General features: G+C 39.7%; 1 protein-coding gene across 11 annotated transcripts in view; it reads left to right on the top strand.

Annotated features, from left to right (window-relative positions):
- Liprin-alpha (PTPRF interacting protein alpha) overlaps positions 1-15612 on the top strand; it is a 44337-nt gene extending 28725 nt beyond the window's left edge. Inside the window, exons 4-24 of one of the 11 annotated variants that reach the window (XM_078179776.1) lie at positions 675-776; positions 896-1060; positions 1469-1543; positions 1768-1863; positions 2938-3153; positions 4251-4538; positions 4620-4763; positions 5435-5594; positions 5666-6027; positions 6114-6356; positions 6426-6608; positions 6678-6770; positions 6845-7005; positions 7309-7356; positions 8710-8971; positions 9044-9186; positions 9255-9485; positions 9544-9807; positions 9885-10041; positions 10161-10277; positions 10340-15612. In XM_078179776.1, the coding sequence (XP_078035902.1) occupies positions 675-776; positions 896-1060; positions 1469-1543; positions 1768-1863; positions 2938-3153; positions 4251-4538; positions 4620-4763; positions 5435-5594; positions 5666-6027; positions 6114-6356; positions 6426-6608; positions 6678-6770; positions 6845-7005; positions 7309-7356; positions 8710-8971; positions 9044-9186; positions 9255-9485; positions 9544-9807; positions 9885-10041; positions 10161-10277; positions 10340-10429 (3600 nt within the window). In that variant the 3' untranslated portion in view covers positions 10430-15612. The remainder of the gene's footprint in view (positions 1-674; positions 777-895; positions 1061-1468; positions 1544-1767; positions 1864-2937; positions 3154-4250; positions 4539-4619; positions 4764-5434; positions 5595-5665; positions 6028-6113; positions 6357-6425; positions 6609-6677; positions 6771-6844; positions 7006-7308; positions 7357-8709; positions 8972-9043; positions 9187-9254; positions 9486-9543; positions 9808-9884; positions 10042-10160; positions 10278-10339) is intronic. The other 10 variants (XM_078179779.1, XM_078179781.1, XM_078179778.1 and 7 more) reach the window with 10 other exon arrangements.
- The last annotated feature ends 13 nt before the right edge of the window (positions 15613-15625 follow it).

Below are 15625 nucleotides of genomic sequence, written 5' to 3' on the forward strand. Positions count from 1 at the left end.
CAGTCCTTTCGAATCTTCTGGATCACTTTTGGAAAACGTGTTATCCTTTAAAGAGGGGATCCGGGGCGGTGTTGTTTTCCAACAGCGGAGCCCGGTATCGATCAGCGGTACTTATAAATAAATATACAACATTCAGCTGGAATGTCGAGCGGAAGTAACGTGTACGAAGATGAAAGTGTAACTTCCCGGAGGGGCGAACTTTGTGTCGCAGTTCCCTGGTGATCGGTAGCCTAAAATATTTCTGCGACTTGCAAGCTGATACACGTAGTTTTAGACTCGTCGAACCGATCGTCTTTGATCGTACCTGACTCCCCTTTGATTCTCTGTTATCGAATCACTCGGCCCCCCGGCGGTCTTTGTCTTTGAAACGTTCTAAATGTAAGATGCATAGAGTGTCTGAAAGTTTCTGGCTATTTCTCTTTTAATTGACGCCAAACCTATCGAGCTCTAAAGGATTCTGTACGATGTTAATGAGTTTAAATTAAAAAGGATGAATCCTTTTGACGAATAGGTCTAGCGTCAATTGAATCCTTGTGCAGTCAGTCGAAATGTATGAACAAATATATCTGCATGAACCGTGGAAGGGCGAAATGGAGAAAACGGTTGCACAAGGGTTAATACTCGAGACGCATTCCCGAGGCATATGGTGAAAGATGCTCCGTTTCTGATTTCAGGAGTTCTCTCAGCTAACAAAGGAGCTCGCAGCGGCCCGTGAGGGCATCCTCGCGAGGGACGAGGAGATATCGGAGCTGAAAGCGGAGCGGAATAATACTCGTGTACGTAGAGTACAACGTCATCGTCGTCGTCTCTCTAATACTTTTTAGAGTTTGAATGCGGCCACTTGTTCCCGCGATATTGCTCATTGTGACGACCGTTCCTCTGTTGGTTTCCGCAGCTTCTACTGGAACATCTGGAATGCCTGGTCTCACGGCACGAACGATCTCTCAGGATGACTGTGGTAAAGAGGCAGGCGGCCGCTCAATCTGGAGTATCGTCCGAAGCTGAGGTGCTTAAAGCACTGAAAAGTCTGTTCGAGCACCACAAGGCTCTGGACGAGAAAGTAAGAACTTCTGATCTATTGTTTGACGACTCCAACCTTGGCGCCAGATGGAGAACGATTCCGATAACCCTGAATCGATCGGCTCGCGTAGATTCTTTGAAACAATGCTTTTGAATCCAAAAATTGGCCTCGATTTCTGCGGCCGAGAGAGCCCTATTCTTTCTCGTTGAACCCTAATTTCGAGCGAGTTGATAACCCCAAGTTCCTTCCGAGATGACTCACAGAGATCGCACTTAAGTATCTGGAGGACCTAGACGCTAATTGCAAGGGTAGACGAACGCGAAACAGAGGTTGAGCTACGCGAATCCTGGGTTTTAGGGTTAAACGTGGAACAGTCTCGGCGGCTGCTAAGATGCGAGATAATAGGTTCATTAAAATCCCCTTTAATAACTGGCGACCAATTTTCAGGTGCGGGACCGTCTGCGGGTGGCACAGGAGAGGAACAAGAGCCTGGAGGAGGAACTAGCCATTACCAAAGAGGAGGTACTGTTTTCCTTAAGTATTGTCACGAGACTGTGGATTTTTATAAACCGTTCTGTGGAGAACAACACGAAATTTAAGACTCGATCTACCCTACGATTTAAGTTGATTAGATGATGCTTAAAAATCTGCAGTCCATTTGTTATTGTCGGACCAGTCTGACGATGGTTGAGGTATGATGATCGATCTGCGGACGATATTGATCGTTTAAATGTTTTCAACCGCAGCTCCAGCAATACATAATGAGTGGACACGCGCCTAAGGCCATCGAGGACAGGCCGAAGGAAAACGGGCAGACGGAAGACAGCCAGCAACAGAACAAGGTAGCCGAGAAACGTGGATACGATATACCGCACACCACCACCCATGCATAATCGCACTCACAGAATCTCTCACACACACTGCCCCCTCATACTTCACAATCATCATGGATACATGAGAAAAGGTGTTCCACGTGTTTGAGCGTCGTGAAAGCTGCATCCATGCGACCTTCTTTTATGATTTTCATTTTTTGTTCACTGTGCATGCCCATGGTTTTTGATATGATCCAAGCGTATCTCCACGCTGGTGATAAAACTTTCGCTCCGATGCGACACCCTATCGTTCTCTCTACGATAGAATATACACGCTTCTAATCTCGCCGTTGGTTATCGATCGATCTAGTCATTGGTCACAGATTTTAGCTCTCTCGAGAGATCCTGGAAGCCGTCCGATCATTTGCGTGTCACCAAATCCAGTTGCGTCAATTCATTTAACGATTCATCGAGGAAAAGCCTTCTCCTTGATCCTCTCTGTATGCAAATAAAATTGAAAATAGACATATTTGACCCAACATGTAACATGAAACATTGATTTCCTAACGACAATTACATAATCACATTATGTAATCATTTGAGCATAGTATACTACCTTGACACAGAGGGGATCAAATTTGTATTAGGACTGTAATCATGACGTATTCAGAATCATATAGATCAAGAGACCAAGGTTTTCGTGTAGCGAATATGAAAAGACGAAGAAAATTATTAATACAGAAAAGCAAAGAGAATTTATACATTTTGGTTGCCTGCACAATGGCTAAAACCATTATTGGCGATATCGGAGCTCACAGGAGATTCCTAATATGTAAAGATAGCGCTAAGGCTGCACGAGTATCTTGCTCAACATTTTATATCATCGCAGAGTGCGAATCTGTACCGATTGACACCAGAGTTTGGCTGTGCCACGTGTGCTCGTCAATCACCTCGATCGTTCGCATCCATAAGAGTGCGTCTGCAGTTAGTGCACGGTAGTGGCTTAGTCGCGTAGCTGTTTAGCTAGTAGTTGGGAGATCGCGCGGCGATGCAGGTCAGGCAATGCGAGCGAGGCATTCTGAATGTAGTGTTGTGATCGGGCAGAATGAGACTGAGCAGGCGGCAAGCCAGCAAGAACATCAACAACCGCACCAGCAGCCGCAACAACAGCAACAGCAACCTCAGCCGCAGTCGATACAAAAGCTAGGTAGCGAGAGATCGGCTGAAATCGGCAGTAGACTGAGCAATGGCAATCTCGACCCGGCGGACCAGGATTCTACAGCGAGAGTAATTGATTTGCAAGCTACCGTTGACAAGCAGGTATGACACCAGTCAATCAGAGTGAAAACGATCTGCGTACGTATGATCAGTCTTTTAGGAGATCCAGGTAGATCTTCGATGAAGGTTCTTTGAAATCTCAATCGCCTAGCTGGATTCTTATGTCATTACAGAGCAAGGGAACCAATTATTGATTATAGGTAGCTAATTGTCGAATATCTCTAAGACTCCAGCTTGGCAGTGGAGGATGAAAAGTGTTGTAGACGCAAGTAGGATGGACCACTAATTCCTTATGGGAGTGTGTTGCTTGACTGTTGTTAAGTCCCACATCTGATCCATGTTGGTATTTTCCGAGCCTGTTGAGAAACAGGAAGATGTGCTCCATTTCTGTTTCTCAACTGTGCTTCAGAAAGCGAGGGAATACTGTACTCAATTCTGGGAACAAACTTCCCCGTCCCCTCTCCTTTGCATGTATTTTTGAACGACAAAAGTTTGCCGAAGCGTTTTGGTATTGAACGAATAGAAACTTTCCTATGCGTTTTGTATTTACTTATGGTGCATGGACGAAGACACTGCAACGTGTTTCAAGGATACTGGAATAATTTAAATCTATAATTCTGATAGAATCTTTATAAAAGCACTTGCGAGACAACTGTGTGATAACAGATTAATCGACAGGCACCACAACAAATTTTGCGACGTCGTGTTTTGCACAACTATGTCTGTCCCGTTGTTGTGCCATTCCATGGCATGTATGGAATGACTATGACGAGGATATTCGACGTGTTTCGCATGGTTTTTAGTGAACTAAGAATGGATCTCTATCCTGTGCAAATATTTTTGTATGAACAGCTTGGTTGTAACAATTGTAGATGAACACGATACCAATACTAAACAACGTTAACACATATACAATCTATGACAGAATACAGTGTGTCTACGATAGACGATTTGTTCTATAACAGCGTCACACGACTCAGGGACAAACGACAAAAGATTTTGTCTCGTTACAAACTATGTGGTAGTTGTGTATTTGTCCTTGATATGGATAACACCATACTCTTATTACAAGCATACAACTTATAGTCATAGAATGCGGATAAACAATTAATAATAACCGAGTAAAACCCTTATTTTAGAGCTCAGAGTTGAGCACGTGGCAACGACGTGTGGCTGAATTAATTGGACGCGTGGCTGAGTTAGAAGAAACCTTATCGAAAGCACATAAAGATTTGACGAAGACCCAAGAGACGAATGTGAAATTGCAGAGAGATTTGCATGAGAATGTCGCACAGAAAGAGGATCAGGAAGAAAGGATAGCGACCCTTGAAAAACGGTACCTCCAGTCTCAACGAGAATCCTCCAGTAGCCACGATCTTAACGAGAAATTGGAACAGGAGCTGCAGCACAAGAAGGCCCAATTAAAGGTATCTGTCACTACTGTACAGTTGTTGAAGCTTGGGTCAATTTTTTAATCAAAATTCTTCATTGATTTTAACGCTTTTTAGCTCCAAGAAGAAAAGATAGCAGCTATACAGGAAAAATTGGAACTGGCAGAACAGAAATTGGCCCAGTATTCCAAGCTTCCCGAAATGGAAGAGCAATTAAAGCAGAGGATGGAGGCTCTGACGCAGGTGAGGAGGCCCAACCAGGTACGCAGGGGAATCAAATCGTTGCATCATCAATTTGTCCTTTTTTTATTCCTCTGCACTTCTGTCAACTCTCCCCAAATACATATATATTCATACATATATATCTTTGTCCAGACTGCTTGCCACTCAGATATACGATTCTCTCTACTCTTTAATTCACACGTTCGAATTCTCTGCAGTGTGTTCTTCTTGTTGCATATTATATATTCTACCACTGTTCACGCAGTACCCGACTTTTGTCTGCCATGCAAACAACAAACACTACTCAGCCTTTTATTACAGTCTCTATAAACTTGTATAAACAGCTAAGGGCTCGTTAAGAGAAGGTAATGGCATTCGTACGATTCATCTGTCAGGGAATATAATCCATCCAATTTCAATCTAACACTAAATATACTAAACAAACGCAATCGATGTGATTATTTTTTGTAGCTTTTTAGTACTTTATCGTTTCATTTTTCTGGTCACATTTCTTTAGAATACTGTGTACAAGGCACGTGTACATTATTCACTAAGTTAGACTAAACTAGATTCGTCTCGTCTTCTACGTTCAGAACCTTAACAGAAATAGTTGTTAAGTTCAGCTCGAAGGAAAGATAATTAAATCATCTTCATAGCGTTCGATTTCTCATCCAAAACAGTAATATTAATTATGTGCATTATTTAATAAGCAGGCTCAAGAAAGGCACGGCAGTGCGGAGGACAGAATACAGAGATTAGAAACACAATTGGAGGAAAAGAATGCAGAAGTGATGCGTGTCAATCAACGACTTAAAATGAACGAGGAGCATAACACGCGGCTTAGTACAACCGTTGATAAACTTTTATCTGGTAATTGGTGTTTGTTTTATTTTGAATGCATTAAAAAATTCTTGCAACGGTATCTAATTTTGTTCATTCAGAGTCGAACGAAAGACTACAGGCTCATCTGGAGGAAAGAATGCAGGCGTTGAAAGAGAAGAATGCACTAACGCAGGAACTGGAGCAGACTAGGAAGATCGCCGAGGATCTACAGAATGAGAAGACGGAAATCGTTAAGGAGCTGGGGAAAGCTCGGTTGGAGATTGACAACGTGAAGAGACAGATGCTCCAACAGGAAATAGCGTTCAACATCCAGCAGACAGATGCGTTAACCAGAAGTTTATCTCCTAACGCAGTGGATCCTGGATCTTTCTCCAGGAGTGCGAGTCACAGTAGCTTCGATACACACTCTTTACCAAGGAGGACAGCCAAGCGACCTACCATTGACGAGGACACGACAAAAGTATATTAATTATAACATTTTGTTAAAACCGCAGATTGTTGATGTTTATGGATGCATGCATAAATTGTAATAACATTTTTTTCTAGAATTATGTAGCCCTTACGCTCGCAGAACAAGAATGGGAGAAACTGCAGCAAGCGCATGTCCTCGCCAACGTGCAGCAGGCATTTGACGTCTCCAGCGATGCAGAAGGCGACGGGGACAATGAGAGTCTCTTTAGTTGTGCGGCCGATGTAATTAGTCCGACAGGACATGCGGATGCTCAAACGTTAGCGCTAATGTTACAGGAACAATTAGATGCAATTAATAATGAAATTAGGTTGATTCAGGTACGCGAACGTTGCTGTCTTCGTACACATTCACTATACGGAAATTACAGCTTGAATGTAATGTTACAGAAAGAGAAACAAAATACTGAAGCACGCGCAGAAGAATTGGAATCTCGTGTCGGTAGCCTTGAACATATGAACCTCTTAACGAGAGGGCGAAGTTTTGAGCGAGCATCACCGCCACTGAGTGGGCGATCTACACCAAAATCGCATCATAGTCCTAATAGGGATTACTTACATAAATATCATACTGTAAGTGTATAGCAATATTGCTTGATATTCATTAATAGGAGGTATTACTTAAATAACAAATATTTAAAGGCACCAGCATCAATGTCTCCGGCGCATCTCCACCAGTATGCCGCCTCTCTAGCTAGTCCAGGACAATTGTCGGAATCTCTTCCTGCAAGCCAGGTCAGTGACTGTTCACTTTTCAAGTTAGTTACTTAGGGGCATCAGAAGGCGATATAGTATATGTAAATTCGCAGTTACAGTTATCAGGCGAAGAGTTGCATTCGGTGAGTGAAAAAGACAGCATCGGTGGTGCAGGAAGCGGTGGCAGCGATGCGGCATCGCCATTAACAGCTCGATCAATTAGGCTGGAACGTGTAGTACAGGCACTTGCTCATAGTCAAGAGGAACTTAGGAGGTACGCATTCAATTTTCTGTTTGCTTTTATATTACTATCTACGAACCACGTGAACACAATTCAAGAAGAGACAGTGTAATTCTAAGTACTACTTTAGTAACCACATCTCTGACATTGAGGACGCCTTATGAAGGCTCTTCGTTCCTGCACTTTGTTGGGAAAGGAGAGTTACTTGTGCGCATTGAATCGTTGCCAATCAGCTAGTAAAATTTCTTACAAAGTCCTTGGCATACGTAGAGGTGGGGTTGCCAAAGGCGAAGTAATGATATTGTAAGTAGAATTGTACCTTGTTTATGCTGCCAGGCGCACTGGACAAACTGGATTTCCCAGCAGTGGTTTCCCTGTTCACAGGTTAATTAAAGATTGTAATACTGCATGTAATCCGCAACACATGCCGCTGTGCGCGACATTTTTGAGTGGTCCATGTGGGCATGAAATGAACAACCTTGAAGTCGACATTAGTGACATCGACGGTAACAGGATCCTTTTTGTACCTTTTGTTTGATGACAAGGGACTTAAACTTGAAACGTTCCCTTCTGTTTTTGTTTTTTGTCCATCTGTTTAACCCTAAAGTAACAAAGCTGATAATGAATTAGTATGCAAGGTGTTACATACATGCCCACAGCCCCAATATTCGAGCACAGTGGTACGGACGAACCATCTGATAGATCTGATAGAAATGAGTCCCCGGAAGAAACTGATAGTAGCTTCTTCCATCCATCGTACATTCAAGCCTGCCCAGTTCACGACAAACACCGCTGTCTCACACAAACGACGGAATTTAAGCAGCCAAGAGAATTGCATCGAATAAACACCGCGTCCCGATCTCCTGCGCGAATAAGGTTGTTTTCTACCAAATAGATTGCAAAGATATAGATCGACATAACTCACAAAAACGATTGCCTTTTCTGTTCAAGAAAACGATAACGAATAGTTGACTAAATATTAAAGTAACATCCTTCTATATCTTTGCCCTAAATAAATACATAATATGGCAATCCCATCTTATAAGAAGTGTTCAGCTATATTTCCAGGTTTTTATGCCTTGCCTGTAATACTGAGTAGGTATTACAAGTTTCTTATTCTCTATTTGATTGAAGATAGTCTATCATTTTAGATAAAATCATTGGACATTGCTTTCTCGTTAGATCAATAGCAAAACAAGCTTGTAGTGAGTGTCATGATTCAATTATTCAATTAGACGTAGATAGGATTTCTTTTTTGCATGCAGACATCTATTACAACCAGTCTTATCTGATACATAAACATTGAAGCCTTTCAAAAGTATGTTCACAAGGGACATTATCCACTTTGGATCACTTTTCCAATGTGACCAGATTATTATCGCCCCATGCTGATAAAATTCATCTGTAAAGCTTGCCAAAACGCGTAACATGACTATACATCATCGCTAATCTTTTTGGTAGTAATGCAATTCACTTGGCTCAGTAAGTTCCTTGATTACACATGGCCTCATGCAATATGTCCACTGCACTAAGAAGTTCGACAATGTATAGTAAAGAAGTTCCCTTCACATATATTATAAAGTTCCTTCACATATATCTTGAGACATGTTTGGAAACTACTTTTTGTACAAATTAAATAGAATACAGAACAGATGTAAAAGGCAATATAGTGTTCTTGCGTGGGCCAGAATGCATTATTTAGAGTAGACATAGAAACTAGATTAGCGCTCCATGCAGCAGGCATGGGCAACATAACAACGGCGCACTCAATTCTGGGACTCCCCCTTCCCCATTGTCCTCACGCCACAGTAGCCAGGACAGTTTGCACAAAAACAACTTGTCCGGCGTTGGATTGCCAATTGGACAGCTGTCTGGCACCCACTTGCACATGCAATCCATGCAAACCATGAGTCCGGCTACGGCGGCTGCAGTGGCTGCGGCTCAGAAGAAGAAGGGCATTAAAAGCAGCCTTGGTAGATTCTTCAGTAAGAAAGATAAGGTAAGGGAAAATCATATTCCCTGACAACCTTCCCAATGACTAGAGATTGTTCAAAAAACGTATATCTAACAGATCAAGGGGAAAGATACGCCAATGCCAGGAGACGTGCCAGGAATGGGAGGAGCGAGTACGCCTGCAGATCCTGACTATGGTGATAGTGTAACTGTAGCTGGAACTATGGGCAAGAGTGATTTCGACTGTAGGAAAAAGAAAAGGTAATGACTCGTATGAGTTTCTAGTAAGTATATATAAAGTGAGCATTAAAAATGTTACTTGATTTCAGTCCTAGTATGTTTGGTAGCATGTTAGATTCGTCGCGTCATGAGCTCCTGGCTGAAGCAATGAAGGCTGGAACACCATTCGCTTTATGGAACGGGCCGACCGTGGTGGCGTGGCTGGAACTCTGGGTGGGAATGCCAACTTGGTACGTCGCAGCCTGTCGAGCCAACGTAAAAAGTGGTGCCATAATGAGTGCCCTTAGTGACACTGAGATACAACGTGAAATTGGTATAAGGTACGAAGTTGATTAATCTTTTAGTAACAGATACTTGATGGGTCAATGCTGTCCACAGTTGTCATCTCCACCGACTGAAGCTCAGATTAGCTATTCAAGAAATGGTGTCGCTCACAAGCCCATCAGCACCGAAAACCTCTCGCACAACCTTAGCATTCGGTGATATGAACCACGAATGGATTGGTAACGTCTGGCTGCCAAGTCTCGGTTTGCCTCAATACCGATCCACTTTCATGGAGTGCCTTGTTGATGCTAGAATGTTGGATCACCTCACTAAAAAAGAGCTCCGTAGTCAACTTAAAATGGTTGATAGTTTTCACAGGTGACGATAGGATTCAAAGATCTTGGCAGCATAAAATTTATAATTCGTTTTTAATACAATTTAATCACTGTTCACAGAACAAGTTTACAGTACGGCATTTCTTGTTTGAAGCGATTAAATTACGATAGACAGAAATTAGAGGAAAGAAGACGATTGGCCGAGGATCCCAACGTCGACGTTCTTGTATGGAGTAACGATCGCGTTATAAGATGGGTTCAATCTATCGGCCTGAAAGTAATTTTAAAAGATTATTTTCTAAAGTGTGATTGTGACAATTTCATTTCACATTTCTCTCGTCTCTTCTTACCCTAGTTATTTATTAATTTGTATAAAACATGACTTTGTGTGTGTAGGAATATGGGAACAACCTTTTGGAATCAGGGGTGCACGGAGCCCTTATAGCCCTTGATGAAAGTTTCGACGCGAATAGTTTTGCTCTAGCATTACAGATTCCAACACAGAATACACAAGTAAGTTATTACCTAAAAATCAACAGCTGCAGATTACATTAACTTGTAACATTTTGTTACAGGCTCGACAACTATTAGAAATGGAATTCGCAAATTTATTAGCTGTAGGAACAGAGAGGCGACTCGATGAAGCAAATAGTATGAAATCCTGATCCAACTTATCCAGCAGGCTGCCTCATCTTCAACCACATCACGTCTAGTCCAAAACCCCAGCTATTACTACTCTCTGTGCGCAAGTGTGTTGTAAAAGTTGTAAGAGCTTTAAGTATCACTCTAAGGGTATCTTCATACTGTTCGGTATGTGACATGCGGTATTATGAAGTATTTGTTTCGGGCATGAACTGTTAAAAAATACCGGGGGGTTCGATCGCAAGCGTTCCGAAAACGTTTTATCGATTTTTATGTCGCGCGCGTTTCATAGGCCGCATGTTACGCGTTTCGATAAAGGATAACGATGATTCTGAATCAATTGCTCTCGTATAGATACCGAAATGTAGTGAGCGGTCGATATGACGTCGTGTGCGATCCGTATACTTTTTTCCTCGAAAGCCATAAGATCAGTTGATAGGTAATTACGACAATAATTCTAATTTATTCTGATTTGTTAAGAAACGGTGATTTGTAGATTGAAAAACGTGACCGATAGTTTGTAAAACATTTCCACGACGCGATTACATATTTCTTGTACTATATTTGTCTACTTATACTGTATAACGAATAGTCGAGACGATATCTATTTTCATACCATTTACCGCACAAAGTGAAAGAAATCCTGAAATTATAATATTAGTGCCATCGCTCTCGAGGAAACTATTTATGTACAAGGGAAAAGACTGCGTTCTATATTTCTGCATCTATAAGACAGTGACCTAATACGCCATATATATGTGTACATATACATATATGTATTTATATACATATATATTACTTTGCACAGAAGGAGCGTGAGAACTACTTGTTCTCCTCTGTTATTTCGATGAATTTTAAATGTTTGTAGATCACATATAAACACGTAATATATTTAAAACAAATACACCGAAGCAACTATCATAATTAGATTATCAAGAGAAAAAGTAAAAAAGGAAAACCAGTTGCATGGACGTGTTTGAAAGGCTCGCTTTTTATTTACCATGGACTAGGGACAGACATTTTATACCAAAATATTCGCGCAATATATAAGTACATGTACGAAGCGTTAGTAGATGTTATAACGTTAAGGGACTTTGTAATTTTAATTGGTAAACGGAACTATCGATCGGTCAATCATAACTATATCGTTTCATCATTTCTCATCATTCGCGGTCAGTAACGGAAGTAAATAGTTTCTCATTCCGCTCTCTAGCATTTCTAGCAGCTTTTTGATTTTCTCGTTGAATAAACCCGCCATCGATAGATCATCCGTGTGTATTTGTAATTCTGTTAACAAAAGTTCCAGAGTGATTGACTGCTACTAGATTTGATCGGTTGTCAGTGAGAATTCGCGTGAACGTTATTGTAAATGCGAAGAGAAGCTGCGAGAGACGAAGAGAGGACGATGTTTGGCCATAGAAGGAAGCGTCGATGCGCTGTCAATGGCCATAAATAATTAACTATAATGGTAGTGACAATGTTGCTGAAGACAATGATTGCTATGATAATTAGAATTACCCATTACAAATGTTATCGAGCTGAAAGGAGTGGGCGTAAGACTGAGACATAATGACAGCGACTGTAATTGACATAACAAAAAAAGAGAGAAAAACTGATCACGATAGAGACGATCACAATAATGATGATAAGTTATAATGGGATGTTGTTAATGTTGTTGATAATTGAGGAATCATTGTTGTTGATGTTTGTTTCCCTGTGAACTACCTAAACCCCCTGCAAGCTGTTCATTCGTTGTAACTTTCATGGCTCTGCAAAGACCTTCCGAATGGGCGCAAACGTACCAAATAGTTTCTACCAAAGACATCGCAATACAGTATGGTGATTGTACAATCATACACACGTTGTATGGGAACTCGAACGTCGGCACTCGAAATATTCGCGCGGTAGAGAAATAGAGAGAATGAGAGATTGAGAGAAAGAGAGAGCGAGAGATGAAAGATGAAAATATCTACGTGTAAAGATCATTACTGTACAGTTTCATCATCCTTCGGCGTGTAATACTTTTCTCTCGAGTACCACCGATCAGTGGAAATATTTCTAGATAATCAGAAAGACTCGCTAAGCCAAAGCAACGTTACGCTACCTCAATACTGAAACATGGTGGTACCCCTTTTTTTCTCTGTATAAATCTTTATGGTATGATTAATTCTTGGGCACCGACCTTTGCGTTCATCATTGCAAAGATGTTGCTTTCGACTTTCGACTTTGTTGGGAAGCTGGTTACGGAACAAGATAGAACAAAGAAAAACAAATTCACAAATTCGAGAAAAAGGTACAGAAACGTTTTTTAGTTATTTAGCAATACCGAATTTTCTAAATACGCATAGAATTATAGAGAAACTACAATCGAAGTAGAGCATGCGTTTCTACAATGTAGTACTACATGCTCTTCTCACTAATATACATGCTAGACGATTGTACAGAACTAATTTGTACAAAATGAATAGATTATACAATGCTGAGGCACTTTGTGAAACAGAATGGCCGTCTCTCCCTTTCGGAAGTGTCCGCAGTGTGTGTAAATGACTGAACTTATTTTTAATGTACGCTAGTTAATAGTGTCTATGGACATTCCAAGGAAAGCAAATGAAAGGAAACCTTCCAAATGATGCAGCCACGTTTATAATCACTCGTATATGTAAATCATGACTCAGTATGTAGCAGCTTCGCCGCTTTCTATGTATTTAAGTATAAATAATATACATAGATACAGAGAATTTTTGCCTGAGTCCAGCCTCCGACTGCTCGGTATCGAATAGAGCTTGAGTAAGCAGAACTAATCATATTTAACAGACAACTTACTATTCCACACGTAATGTTTTTACCAAAAACATAAATAATTGTCGTATATAAACTTGGTCTTGCCTTCGGTTTACTTTCATTTCAATCGTGTCTTCATAGAGAAACCACAGTTTTTATTAGAATCAACGTTGATGCATTAAATATTGTCTTCAGCAATGCTGGAAGAGTTTTCCTTCGTTGAATGATTCTTACTGTTAAGAGTAATAGTGCTTAAAGAAAGACATGTAATATCTAAGTTCGCCTATCATCAGTTGACACATATCATAAGATTGTAAAAAGTATTTCTAGGAGAATTTCTATTGAAGACAAGTCTTTCTTTTCGCTGTTTGCAATCTTTTTGTCCATAAAGAACAACGTGCTAGTATATGGTAAAAACATACACGTAATACTGTATAATATTGTGATGTAACAATCTGTAGCATGTGTTTACTTGATAGCGTATTCGTTTCTTCAGATACACACACTTTCTTACGCTCAATTCGACCGAACTGGACGGAAGAACAATTTCAACATTATTATGAATTTTTCGGTACGATATACGTTTGTGAGTGTTACTGCTAATTATATTGTAAATAAGTATGCGCGCGCTCACGCGCGCACACGTGTGAGTGTGTGTGTGTATATATATATATCTTTCTCTGTGTATATATGAATTATTTATTAACAATCTTATAATTTCCGAAGGTTTCATTACGAGCTCAATGCAGTTAAACACACTTCGATCTTAATATAGTTTTGAGAAAAATGAAATGGCTGTAGAATGTCTAATCAATTTAGGCGTCCGATGAATAGTAAAAGGGCACAATCATGATACAAAAAACAGCCAGCTCATAAGCAAACAAGCAGCTTTAAATTAAAGTGGTTTTGAAACTAAAAAGAAACATACGTCAATGATTTTTTTGCCGAATTTATTAGCTGCAGAATGAAGCATAATATTTAATTACTTATATGCAATGATTCCATGTAACAAACTTCAAAATTAACTAAGTCTAATTTTATTTGTAATCTACTGTTTTACCTGAAGTGTCAGGTAATTGTGCCAGCATATAAAACTGCGATTGTGCTAGTAAGCGGGTAATTGTCAAATGTAATTCTCTGAATGTGAAGTAGTATCAAGCTATATAAATATAAATATATTTGTAACATACATAGTACAATACACAGTGCACCAAAACTTTTCAAAGTGGTAGCTAATAGTTCCATTGATTACTTTAGTACGGACAATAGAGGAGATATTAAAAATACGTTCAGTTAAATTTACATTATTTATACGAATCAATGTACGATGCAATCTGTATTTATCTGTTTGCTATGAGATTTTAATAATTATTTTAACGCGTCTGCTACGACCAGTTAGTTTTATAGTGTAAAATTTTATTATCTACAACAATGACAATTTTCTGTTTTATTTATTATTAAAACGATGAGCCAAAGAAGGCAGTTCGATGTACGAGGATGTATGTAAGAGAAAAGAAAGGAAACGTATACAAGGAGCAACTGTATGATGTAGTATAATTGAATAAGTGCACTGTGCAATTTGTGCAGAATATTATTTTGTTTGAAAGTTATAATATCGTGTACTACTTCACGTTTTTGTAATGAATGTAAGATAGTGTGTTTCATGTTGAAATAAGGCACCATTTTAGCTGTGATGTTAACAATAGAGAATTCATATATACGATGCAAAACAAGAAAGAGAATTAGTCTAATAGAAATGAATTTCATGTTATATTTATTATAACAACAATTCAGTATTACAGTATATACCATTGTTTGCTGACTACGAATTCTACTACCGGTTAACGTCATTGCTAATGAAATGTGAAAAAGAAGTATATCAAACGGCACACATTTGAAGAATCACAACGAGGCACAAATTTTTAAGGGGACAATGCTAACTTCTGCTACCCCTTTAAAAAAAAGAGAGAGAAAACACACTGGAGTCTTGAGCAACCAAGAATTGGATCTGAGATTTCCATACATGTATACGTATAGACAAAGTAAAATCATGAAAGACAAGAATGGTAACAGGACATAGTTATTGGATAAATAATTGTAACGATAATATTATTATCGCTATCACTACCGCTGCTAATACTACTACTATGACTATTACTATAACTACAAATACCATTAGTGCTACCACTATCATTACTATAACTACAACTACCGCTACTACCATTACCATTATAAATTGTCCTTGTAATTTTTATATGCCAAGTGTATACTTTAATAGGATAAATGGAAGAATATGGGAAGCGAGTCGCAGTAAATGTAACATATAACGGCCCTGCTTGGTATAAGCAGGACACAAACTATGTTAACTGAACTATGAATTATAAATATTGTATAAGACGATAAATAATAATTATTATTACCATTATTATAACTATTAT

Source organism: Augochlora pura, chromosome 4 (genome assembly GCF_028453695.1).
Source record: "Augochlora pura isolate Apur16 chromosome 4, APUR_v2.2.1, whole genome shotgun sequence".
Lineage (NCBI taxonomy): Eukaryota > Metazoa > Arthropoda > Insecta > Hymenoptera > Halictidae > Augochlora > Augochlora pura.